General features: G+C 37.3%; 1 protein-coding gene across 10 annotated transcripts in view; it reads right to left on the bottom strand.

The window, feature by feature from the left end:
* The window catches only part of HERC1 (HECT and RLD domain containing E3 ubiquitin protein ligase family member 1), a 185838-nt gene that overhangs the window by 69552 nt on the left and 104074 nt on the right, over positions 1 to 12212 (bottom strand). For 8 of the 10 annotated variants that reach the window (XM_032864757.1, XM_032864756.1, XM_032864764.1 and 5 more), the window contains 7 exons: positions 11557 to 11677; positions 11090 to 11327; positions 10740 to 10933; positions 7105 to 7260; positions 4869 to 4975; positions 4229 to 4339; positions 1037 to 1213 (listed from right to left, as the gene is read on the bottom strand). In XM_032864757.1, the coding sequence (XP_032720648.1) occupies positions 1037 to 1213; positions 4229 to 4339; positions 4869 to 4975; positions 7105 to 7260; positions 10740 to 10933; positions 11090 to 11327; positions 11557 to 11677 (1104 nt within the window). The remainder of the gene's footprint in view (positions 1 to 1036; positions 1214 to 4228; positions 4340 to 4868; positions 4976 to 7104; positions 7261 to 10739; positions 10934 to 11089; positions 11328 to 11556; positions 11678 to 12212) is intronic. The other 2 variants (XM_032864758.1, XM_032864760.1) reach the window with 2 other exon arrangements.

Below are 12212 nucleotides of genomic sequence, written 5' to 3'. Positions count from 1 at the left end.
AGATAGAATTGAGGTTTTTAAACCTTTAGAAAAATTTTAGATTCTCAAAGGGAAAGGTGGTGTTTATGCTAAATGATATTGTTGTATAAAACAGACTACGCACAATGAGCAACCCTTATCAGTTAGGGAAAGTTTCTATTGGTGAAGGAAACTGTTTACCAGTCTAGTTCCAAATTTTAGCCAGGGACCAACATTGCAAGCGGGCCTTTCTAAGGAACTGGCCCAAAGAACGAAACTCAAATTCTGGGACTGTCACAGATTTAGGACTCCTCTGTGGGACCACAAACTCTGAAAACATCATAGATTCTGGCTGGACTGTATGGGTCACTTGTGGATGCCCCTAGGAAAGGGCTTGTTCTTTGATGGAACCATCGAAATTGGAGCTAACTGGCTATAATTGCTATATTAATTCCTTTTTGGCACAGTCCATCCCCTTGGCTCTTGGCCATAATCTCTTTACAGTAAAATTGTACAACAATATCTTTTAGTATAAATGCCTCCTTTCCCTCTGGGAATCTAAAATTTTAGTGTGTATCAGGCAGAGGGTATGTGACCAGGACCCATATAAAAATCTTGGGCACTGAGTCTCTCATGAGCTTTCCTAAGCAGAAACATCACACAGATTACTGTATTTTCATGGCTGAGTATGATCTCTGTGACCCCCTCATAAAAGGGATTATCATAATTTCTTCTGTTCAGTTAGAAAATTTTTGAGATAACTTGAGAAGAATTTACAGGAGAGTTACAAAAATAATTGAGTTCTTGTATACATTCATTCAGTTCCATTTATGTTAACATCTTACATAATGATAAAACATTTACATACAGTGTATTTTTTTTTTAAGTAGGCTCCACGCCCAACAGGGGGCTTGAACTCATGACCCTGAGAGCAAGAGTCACATGCTCTACTGACTGAGACAACCAAGTGCCCTTACATATGATTTTTTAAAAAGTTTTTGATACATTATTTTACAAGAACCTGGGGAGAAAAGGACCAAAAGACAAAATGTTAAAAACTACTTAGAATTCTACATACCTTCCACTGATAGCATCCAGAAGTTACTCCAGTTGATGCCAATCCATACCCTTTACCTCCACTGCCATGAGTTAAAATCTGTCCATTCTCCACTAGGCAACACTGAGCTTTCTCTGGGTCAAATGATACTTCTTGTATAGGAAGATTCTCATCTTCTTCCTCCAACTCTCCCTGCTTCTACCAAAAAGGAACCTTGGTCAGTACTTTGGGATAATCCAGATCTCAGTTAATAGACATTCAAAGACTCCTTAGTTTGAGTCCACAAATATTTATTAATGTACCAGGTACTGTGCAGGCAATGGGAACATAATGATAAATATAGCATGGTTTCTGCATAAAGCTTACAGTCCAATTAGGGGCCAGAGAAATAAATAATACCACTTTTGTGAGAGAATAACAGAAGTTACATGACTAGTATAGCAGAAACATAAAGGGTGTAAGTGTCTAAACATGCACAGGAAGGATAAGGAAAGTATTCAAAAGAGGATGACTTCTGAGCTGAGTCGTAAATAATAAGAAGGCATTCAGCAACTGATCAAAGAAAAGAAAGGCATTTAGGGCAGTATGTAGAGCATTGTGCCAAGGCATGGGAGGTACAACAGAGTTCAGTGATTTATAGTAATTGCAAGCAGTGTGGAATGTATGGAGGATGAGACTGGCAAAAAAGGAGGATAGAAAGAGAAAAAGGAACAAAACCATGGAAGGCCCTGAATGCCATTTAAAGTTTGAACATTACAGACAATAGGGAATGCTTACACAAATTTATATAGAGGACCTCTAATCAGATCAGTGTTTTATAAACATTGTTTTACCAGGGGTATACAGGATGAAGGCTGAGAGATTGACTGGATGATTACTGCAAGAGTTCAGGTAAAAAACAGTGAGGACTTCAATTTATTATTCATTCATGAGTATTTATTAAGCATCTACTATGTACCAGACACTCTACCAGGTCCTAAATGTTCAGCAGTATATCAGATATATAACGTTTCTGCTCTCACAGAACTTTTTTTTTTTTTTAGAATTTTATTTATTTATTTGACAGACAGAGATCAGAAGTAGGCAGAGAGAGGGGGAAGCAGGCTCCCTGCTAAGCAGAGAGCCTGATGCGGGGATCAATCCCAGGACCCTGAGATCATGACCTGAGCCAAAGGCAGAGGCTTAACCCACTGAGCCACCCAGGTGCCCCCAGAACTTTTATATATGTATATATAAACATTTATATATAAATATATAAAGTGTATACATTATATATTTATAAAAATATATATAATAATAAAAACATATATTTGTAGATAGAACTATCCAGAAATTTTATTTTAGAAGGTAGAAACAGAAGATACATTAACAAAAAAAAAATCAGGTATGTGCTATGTCCAAATTAAAGCAAATGATGTAACAGAGTATGTGACAACTAACTCTAGATTGAGGATCAGGAAAGGGCACTCTGAAGAAGTGATTAAGTTAAAACCTGAATACTAAGAAGTTGATGTCTGAAAAACCTATCTGAAGGGAAGTCTTCTGGGTAGAAACTGGCATGAAAGAAGTAAGAAACTCAGTATGTTCAAGAAACAGGAAGAAGGCAAGTTGTTCTAAGCATAGTGAGCAAAGCGGAGACCCAAGTAGTTCTAGACTTTATCCCCAAAATGATGAGAAACCATTGGAGGGTTTTAAGCATGGGACCAACATGATATGATTTACAATTTAAAAGATCACTCTGAATCCCACTCAGAGAATGGACTACAGGGAATTAACACTGAAAAAAGAAAGACCATTTAGGAGACTCTTGCATAGTCCACACCAGAGGTGACAGTGGCTTGGAACAGGCTGATGGCAGAAGAACTGAGAAGGTGGGCAAATTCAAGTTCTATTTTACAGAAGAAACAACAGGACTTGGAGATTGTATGAATGTAGAAAATGGGGGATGGAGAGTGGTGATAGAGAAGAATCAATGATGACTCCTAGGCTTTTTAGTCAAGTCACTAACAAGGAAGAGAGTAAAGCTGGGGAAGAAACAGGATGTGATAACTAAAAATGCTATTAAATAGGAGATGCCTACTAGACATGTGGTAAGGCAAGTAGAAGGTGAGTATGTAAGTCTAGAATTCCAGGAAAATGTTAGAAATGGAATTAAAAATTTGGGAAGCAACAGTATATGGGTCTGGGTAAGGTTTTGTTGGGTAAAGGAAAGAGAACGGGGATGATGGTTGAAAAAAGAAGGGGTCTTGGAACCAAGCCTTGGGATATTCCAACACTTAAACAGAAGAGGAAGAACCAATAACAGAGAATGAGAAAAAATCATTATACTGAGATAGAAGAAAAACCACACAAAGTGTGGACTCATGAAAACCAAGAGAAAGATTAAAGGAGCTACATAAATGAATTTAAGAATGATTTAGGAAATAAGATCAGTGAGGCCTACTGACTACATAGATGGGGTGACATTAGGAGTGTCAGAATTCCCAAGAACACAGGTTTGGAATGCTATGTGAATGGTGGTGCCACCAATTAAAAAATGGGACAGGGAGAAAAGTAAAAAAGTTTGATGGGGAGACACCTGGACTGGCATTTAAGTTTAGAAGGCACTGCATATAGGTGAAAATGGTTCCAGGTATATTCCAAACTACTGGAAAATATAAGACTAGAACTCTTAAAAGCAACAGAGTTTGGGATGGAGGGAAGGAGAACGTGGCACCAAAGAAGAAATGCCACTAGAGAAAACCAAGGATTGGCAGAGGAATGGAGATGTAGGAGAAGCCAGTATTTTGAAAACAACAGAAGGCTAGTGTTTCCTGAGATCAAGTAAGATGTGGACAAAAAAATGCATCCTACATTTAGCAATTAGCACTTACTTTTGTCATTTAATTTCTGTGCTCTGATGGAAGATCAACAATCGAATTGAAGAAATAATGAGAACTAAGGAGTGGTTTATAAATATGTATATAATTACTCTTCTGAGAAGCTTAGCAATGAAGGACAAGTGAGAAAATGGGTAAAAAAAGGATTTAGGGGAGGGCAGGAAAGAGAAATGTTTATAAGTTGAGAAGAAGGAACCAGTGGAGAAGGAGACGGTGCAGAGAGAATATGGAATAACTGATAGAACGAAGTCCCTCAGAGCAGAAGGAGTCCAGAGACAGGAGACAGACAGTCACTTGTGCTGTCTAAAAATACCTTTTTGGAAGAATCACTTACCTGTGACTTTATTTCTTGTTCTTTTTCCTTTATCTGAATAGCATGTTTGGCCTGAGCAATGGGTGTCTCCCACATACAGTCTGAGAGAAGGGAAAAGAGGCGTTCAACAACCTATTTATTGAAGGAAAAAGAATGATATAATTTGTAAAAGGTAATTTTAAGTAATTTTAGAAAAAATAAGTCATGTAACTGTAATATTAAGTCAAATGTGAAATTTGATTATACTAATGTCCAAGCTACTCTGGGTGGTTGTAACTTAAATATCCTTTTTTAGGAAGACCATTAACCCACTTCTTAGTGGGTTCCATCGCCCTCATGTTTCCTCATTATATGGACCTCTGGTAAGGCCATCACAACCTCACACACTTCTCTCTCTCTAGAGCCCAAACCTACTAGGAAATTCCACAGATTTTCTTTTCCTTCTGACCTTCCAAATATTCACTATATCCCTGCTCCTCACACCCATAAGCTTAATTTCTTTCTCCTTGCTTGGAAACGAAATAATAAAGCAATCTCAGAAGCAGAAGTTTTGCTACTGAATAAATGACACATTTACCACTAGAGAGACTATAATTTAGATTTTGGGTGAATTATGTTACAGATGTGAAAATATCTTCTAATAGCTTTAAAGAATAGGAACCTGAGCCATTTGATCATCTTCTACACCAGATTCACAAGCTGGTAACACAGCCTCAAGGACGTGAAGTGCAAGGAGCCTCGTTCTTAGGTTACCAACTAGAGGAATACCTGGGAGGGGGTAAAAAACATATTCTTATTATCAGCGTGACTTACATTCAAAATGTAAATGAACCTCTTGAATAAAAATATCTGAAGCTCATAAGCATTTATGGTTGGAATGGACTACACTTCAACCTATTATCACAAGAATTCTGGACTCATTCCATTCCCAATGTACATGAATATTCATGTTTATATCTCAAGTTTTTATGCATATATAAGATTTATTTATTAGAGAGAGAGAGAGAGAGAGGTGGCGTGTGCATCAAGGGGCAAAGAGAGAAGGAAAGGAACAATCTTAAGCAGACTAAGTGTGGAGCCCAACGGGGGGGGCTCAACCTCACAACCCTGAGATCATGACCTAAGCCAAAACCAAGAATGGGACACTTAACCAACTGTGCCATCCAATCACCCCTTTATTTTAAGATTTATTTTTTTAGAGCAAGAGAGAAAGAGCACCCGTGGGTGGGGGTGGGGTGGTTATGTATATATAAAGGGAGTAGCACTGTAGTAACTACTGTGCCAGGTACTATGTTATGCATTTCATACACATTAACTCTGTTGATCTTCACAAACCCCCGTTTTACTGATGAGGTAACCAAGGCTGAGAGAAGTGAAATAAGGGGACCACAGCTCAGCAGAGGTAGAACTTAAAACAGGTCTGTTAATCTCCAAAGCTCAGGATTATCATACCCTTTCTTGGCTTCTTCTCCATCCATGCCCTGACTACCTCCCAGAAATTGTTAGGATTAATGGGAAGTAAGCGGTCTGTACTTTTCTAAAGTAAGTAAAGGTAGAGGCAGAATAATGACGGGTTTTTTTAATACCTTCTACCACAACAAAACCAGTTAAAAATAAATGAATATCTCCATTTTTTTCTTCATGCTCTAAGACGTTAATCAATAAAAGCCTCACCTTATTAAATGAGGGGGGGGAAAGTTGTTCTAAATTATACTAGTTAAGAAAAACTAGCAAAGTATATTGAGAATGCATACATATAAAATACCATGTACCATAGAAGATTAAATGATGTTTAAGCACATTTAAGAAAGACTGGGGTTTGATGAAAAAATTCTGGAAATGGAACATATGGTTGGTTGAATAACACTATGAATGTACTGAATATCATTTAACTATATGCTTAAATAGCTAAAACTGTAAATTTTTATATCTTATTTTATCACTGTAAATTATATGTGTATTTTACCACAATTAAAAAAAAGACTAGGAAAGGACCGACAATAATCTATGCAAGCAGACTAGATGTTTAGGCTAAGAACTGGGAAGTAAGCTTATTACACAGAACTTTCATAGACAGCACACAATCAGAAGTTATAATCAAGACAAGAGAAATCATATTGTGAGTGGACAAATGAGATCTGCATTTTGGTAATCAAGAAGTGATGTTAAAACCTGTGCCAAATTATCATTTTAAATAGGATATTCTCTGCTTATTTTTATTATGATAATCCAAGCAAAGAGCATCAAGTTCTTTAGGTTAAATCCATAATCTAGTCTGGTGCTACTTTCTATTAAAATGGATGAATGGATAAAGAAGATATAGTTCATATATACAATGGAGTATTATGCCTCCGTCAGAAAGGATGAATACCCAACTTTATCAACATGGATGGGACTGGAGGAGATTATGCTGAGTGAAGTAAGTGAAATAAATCAAGCAGAGAGAGTCAACTATCATATGGTTTCACTTACTTGTGGAGCATAAGGAATAACATGAAGGACATTGGGAGATGGAGAGAAGAGGTGAGTTGGGGGAAATTGGAGAGGGAGACAAACCATGAGAGACTGTGGACTCTGAGAAACAAAGTGAGGGTTTGGGGGCGAGGGTTTTGAGCCTCGTGGTGGGTATTAAGGAGGGCATGAACTGCATGGAGCACTGGTGTGGTACACAATGAATTTTGGAACACTGAAAAAAAATTAAATTAAATTAAATTTTTTAAAAATTCCTATCAATTTTTACTTCTGAAATTACATTTTTCTTTTGATCAAGTAAGTATTCAGAAAATAAAAGTTGTGAAATCAAGGTTAAATATCCAATGTTGTTCAAGTCCGGCACACTCTGAATAAAACACATGTGATGTATAAAAATACTCTAATACAAGGCAAAGGTCATATACCTGAAGAACACTTCTGAGATGCTATATTTAGAAGCACTTCTGTCCATTTTGGGGAAGCCATTTTTGATTGAATTGCTTTTGAAGATACAACTCTGCGAAGAAAAACTAAAAAATCCCCCAGGTGCAGTTCGGCTGCATGTTGTTTCCTAAGAGCAGCTAAAGAGGGAAGAGACAAGATTACACTACATTACAACCAAAAATCAGAAAAATGTCTTATATCAAGTAACTTACATTAAATGCAGGAAGCCCAAACTTAACTTAAAATTTAAGTTGTCAATTAGCTGCTGAATTTTTATTTATTTTATTTTTTAAAGATTTTATTTATCTATTTGACAGAGAGCAGGAGAGAGAGAGAGTGATAGAAAGCACAATCAGGGGGAGCAGCAGAGGGAGGGGGAGAACCAGGCTCCCCACTGAGCAGGGAGCCCTGACACGGGTCTTTATCCCAGGACACTGGGATGATGACCTCAGCTGAAGGCAGATGCTAAACCAACTGAGACACCCAGGCGCCCCGCTGTTGAATTTTTAAAACTTAAAGGACAGAATGAGGAAAGGTCAGAAAATAATGCCAAGATTAAAACATTTCTTACATTTGTGTATAATAGTGAGGTTGCTAGAACAAAGTATGTGTATTTGGTTTTGCACATTTTTTAAAACTGCTATTCTGAAAAACAACAGTTCTCTATGCAAGTCTAGAGTTTTACCAGCTAGAATCTGAAGGAACTTGTCTGTGAACCCCCTTAAAGTTGCATGAAAATTGTGTACCTTATTAGTAAAAGTTCACAACTTGGATCACATTTTCAAAAAGTCCATGATCTCTCCCAGCCCAATCAAATTAAGAATCACATCTCTAAAAAACACTTTGTGCTTTCAGATTCTACAAAGAAACAAATTTCTAGGCCTGAGTCTGATCTGACTGAGCACTAACTCCATGTATATAAACAGCTTTCGTACAAACGTGCCCTAACTAATCTTCCCAGTTTTTCCAGCAGCATTAGTACCAGATTCTCTCTCGTCCCCCCTCACAGTTTCCCTCCACCCTGTGCATTTTGAGGCCAGAGAACTATCTGCTCTTCCTGTAATGCACCATGTTCTATCATCATCCAGCACCTTTCAGACCCTCTCAGCCTGGCAAAGTCCCACTCAGCAGTCAAGGGGAAGAAGGATGCCAGCGAGGCAGTTGCCCAGAATGTCAATCTCTAAGGGGCACAAAAACATACAAAATCCTAACAATTTGAGGAAGGTATACACTCCTTTCAAGGAGATCCTGGCATGTCAAATTAAGAAATACACAAGACAAAGCACTTTAAAGGGAGACCCTCGCACCAAGAGCCACACTTGGATGACCAGAATATATCTTCACAGACATCTCGTCATTGCTGGAGGACTTCTGTTCTGCAAAGATGGGTATACATGTCTATGACAGAACTAGAATGCTGGCAACAACTGGAGACCATTGTACTCCTTTGCTACACTTTCTCTACCTTGTACTCTAACTCTTCTTTGCTTAAAAGCTAAGAAGCAAATATTTTTATATCAGTTTGAAGAATGTAAAATTATTAGCCTTCCCTAGATACCCACATATCACTCCAACCTGTTTGTATACATTCCTCCAAAATCCAGTTTAAAAAGCTACCTCTTCGATGTGAACTTCTCTCTGGGTAGAGATCCTTGGGAAAATCTCTTCAATGAGCCCTCCATTCTACACCCCAACCTCACTCCTAGCAAGTACCTCTGTAACAAGACACTAAATTAATTAAATTAACTGAAGTCTGGAGACCTTCAATTATATAATTATATATATTTATATTATATAAAATATATTATACTATATACAGTATATATATTAAATAAATATATATTAAATATATTTATATATAAATATAGATATTTATATATTATATAATTGTATATTAATTATAATAATTATATAATATAAAGCTGGGTGATATACCGTGGTGATTCAGTTTGTTTCAGTATCAATACTATGTTTGAAATGAAAGGTACACCTTATTTTTGGTAAAGTATTTTAGATGGTTTGTGGGGTTATTAAAAGGTAGCCACTATGTGTGACCAGAATCAGTCTCCCTCCCAGCCATCCCCACGAATAGAGAGAGGATAGCAGCATTCTCTCCAGGATGACCTGAGAGGAATGGGTGTGGATTCAGCCTGCTGTTACACCTGCCGAGATTCACTCACAGAAGAACTCTTTCTTTCTTTTTTTTTTTTAAAGATTTTATTTATTTATTTGACAGACAGAGATCACAAGTAGGCAGAGAAGCAGGCAGAGAGAGAGGAGGAAGCAGGCTCCCCGCTGAGCAGAGAGCCCGATGCGGGGCTCGATCCCAGGACCCTGGGATCACAACCCGAGCCAAAGGCAGAGGCCCCAAACCACTGAGCCACCCAGGAGCCCCGAACTCTTTCTTTACTGGATATGGAAGGGCCCAGTTTTCCTGGGGACCTGCAGGTTGAGAAGTAACACTATTATGTCCTCCTTGCTGTCCATATGTATGGTATTCAGCAGAGAATGGTGAGAAACTATTACGTTAACCACCTTGTATTCCTCACTGGATCTCAGGAAAACAGGAGGTGGCATTAAAAGCTTATGCTTATTTTACCCCTTGTGAGCCTCTCTCTGTGAAGAGGGAGAAGGAATCTGCCACAGGTGTAGCCTCTGAAACCAAAAACTGGTCCTTAATCAGACTCGGACATCCTCTTAGACTCTGACTTAAGAAATTTAGCTCTTTCTTCTGAGACTCTTATATTACTCTGTTACTATTTGTTGGCATATCTGCCTCTCTCGTTATCCTAGAAGATTCCCGAGAGCAGAGACAATGTTTTATCATTTTTGTATCCACAGGATATTTCCTCTATCCACTCATCTATCTATACAATATTATTTTAATATTAATTCATCTAATTTTATTATTATTAAAGGAGTTTAACAGAGAAGATTTTAAGGGCTCCCAGAGTTTATTTTGATAGTAAGACATGGTAGTTTTGTAAAAAGATTTAAAATAAATGACCAATTTTAAACTTTTATTCCTTAATTATGTAGCAGACAAAGGTAGCATTTCTGCCATTTTACAATGTTCACTATAGTTTTTTAAAGCTATGATCAGATGGTCTTATTATAGCAATGAAATATATAACATTTAAAAATAACAAGTGACCAGGAAATATAACTGCCTAGCAAGAAGTTCAGCTACTCTAATTCTAACCTACTTCCCAAATTTGAAAACCTTGGTCTTGGGGGAACACTTAAGCCAAGACTATGATTAAAGATGCACTATCAAGATCAAATGCTAAGAAAACATAACCTGGGAGAATCAGTCACCTGGAACCTCTACATTCCAGACCCAGGACAGCCAAGGAGAAGTTGAATCTAAAGAGGAAGCAGTATGGTCACTGCATCAAGGTTAACAGACTCTAAGGAGAGGAGGTTTGGTCAGAAGCTCATTTAAATCATACATATTTGGAGAGAAAAGGGGTTTATAAATGAATGAATAAAAATTCTTTCAAAGAAATTCCTTCACATCTCACAACAGAAAGAAGTCTAGATTCTAATGATATTTACACAAAAAGGACTCAATAAAATGCTTGTGAATGATGACACAGAAAAGAGTTTATGATACCTCTGAAGTCCTTCTTTTCAGTTTCTCCACTGGAGTCAACTTTTTTTCCTTCTTCTTCACACTCTTCTCCTTCCCCTTCTCCAAAAGAGGCCATAAGTAGTACACCAGCTTGGGATAACAAATTCTTCAACTGACTACAAAGTAGGTCCAACAAGGACTGAACTACTTTGGGGCTCAGTTTATCAGCATAAGTCCTACATGAAGTAACAGGAAAAGAACAGTGGTAGTAACACAGCTGGGCAATTGTTTGTGCACGAACAGATAAAGGAGATTGGGGGAAATGGAAATCACTAAAATGTGAAAAGACTAGGTCCTATATAGCTCCCACCAAGACATCTCATAGTGCTCACCCTGTAGTGATGGCCAGAATCTGGAGCAATCTTGTACTAGCCACTTTTAAAGCTGTGCTAAGCTGGGAAACACCCGTCTTTGGCAACAACTGCAGAGGCTGTCCTAGCATGGTGTCTGTGCCACATAACTGCGACAATACATTCAGCAGACCGGTGGAAATTGCCAAAGAAACATCCACTGGTTGATAATGAACACTCAGGGCAAAAACTGTAACCAATAGGAGACGTTGCTGGGCTTCTAGAAAAGATGGAAAGACAACAGAGAATTTCCTTTGAAGTAAGCAAAGCATTTACTAATATAATCATATTCCAAAATATAAATAGTAACGTGGAACACTATTACATTTTCAAATATTTATTCTCCACCTGTAAATTGACCTACTAATGTTAAAACAAGATACAGAATACCTAAAGTATCTAGCATCAAACATAACTTGCATCTTACATTTGCCGGACCAGTTACTCACCAATGTGATGCTTGTTTGCTTGCAGAGCTCTCTCTAGGGTAGCAGACAATTGTTGATAAATCTTATGCACGGCCACCTGGATTTCAATCTGAATATTTCTTTTAGCTGCTCTGATCCCATCCTGAATTATATATAAAAATTTACTTTTTCTATTAGTAACAATAACACCTATCCAAATAAAAGCAATAGCATTTTATCCCACTCTATAATAAAGCCCTACGGTGATTTTTAATTATTCCATATATTTCAGTATATAACTTTTATAATAAGCTTATATTTAAATGCTTGACAATTCTTGATTCTATATAATCTTTCTCCTTTCCCACAAAGCAATTTTCTTCTCAAATATGGAAGATATAGAGACAACACTTAAGAAAATTTTTTGAAGCCATCAGAGAAACTAGGTAAAGTGATCAAGTGTAAATGTAAATTCTTGAAATCCATCCTTGCAAACACTAATCCCTATCCCAAATTAGAGCTATCTCTACCCAATTTGACTAAGGGTTAAGAAAACTGAACCAGCAAAGAATCTAAAAGAACAATAGTAAAAATGGCCCACCTGATCCCAAATATACAACTATTACTACTCAGGAAACTAAAACAATGAGGTATCTTTAAGAATCATTTAAAAATCTTTATACTTTTAAACCTCAATC

The sequence above is a fragment of the Lontra canadensis genome, unplaced genomic scaffold (genome assembly GCF_010015895.1).
Source record: "Lontra canadensis isolate GAN:19392208 unplaced genomic scaffold, GSC_riverotter_1.0 scaffold28, whole genome shotgun sequence".
Classification (NCBI taxonomy): Eukaryota; Metazoa; Chordata; class Mammalia; order Carnivora; family Mustelidae; genus Lontra; species Lontra canadensis.
The sequence above is the reverse complement of the archived record's forward strand: the minus strand, read 5'-3'. Positions and strand labels throughout refer to the sequence as shown.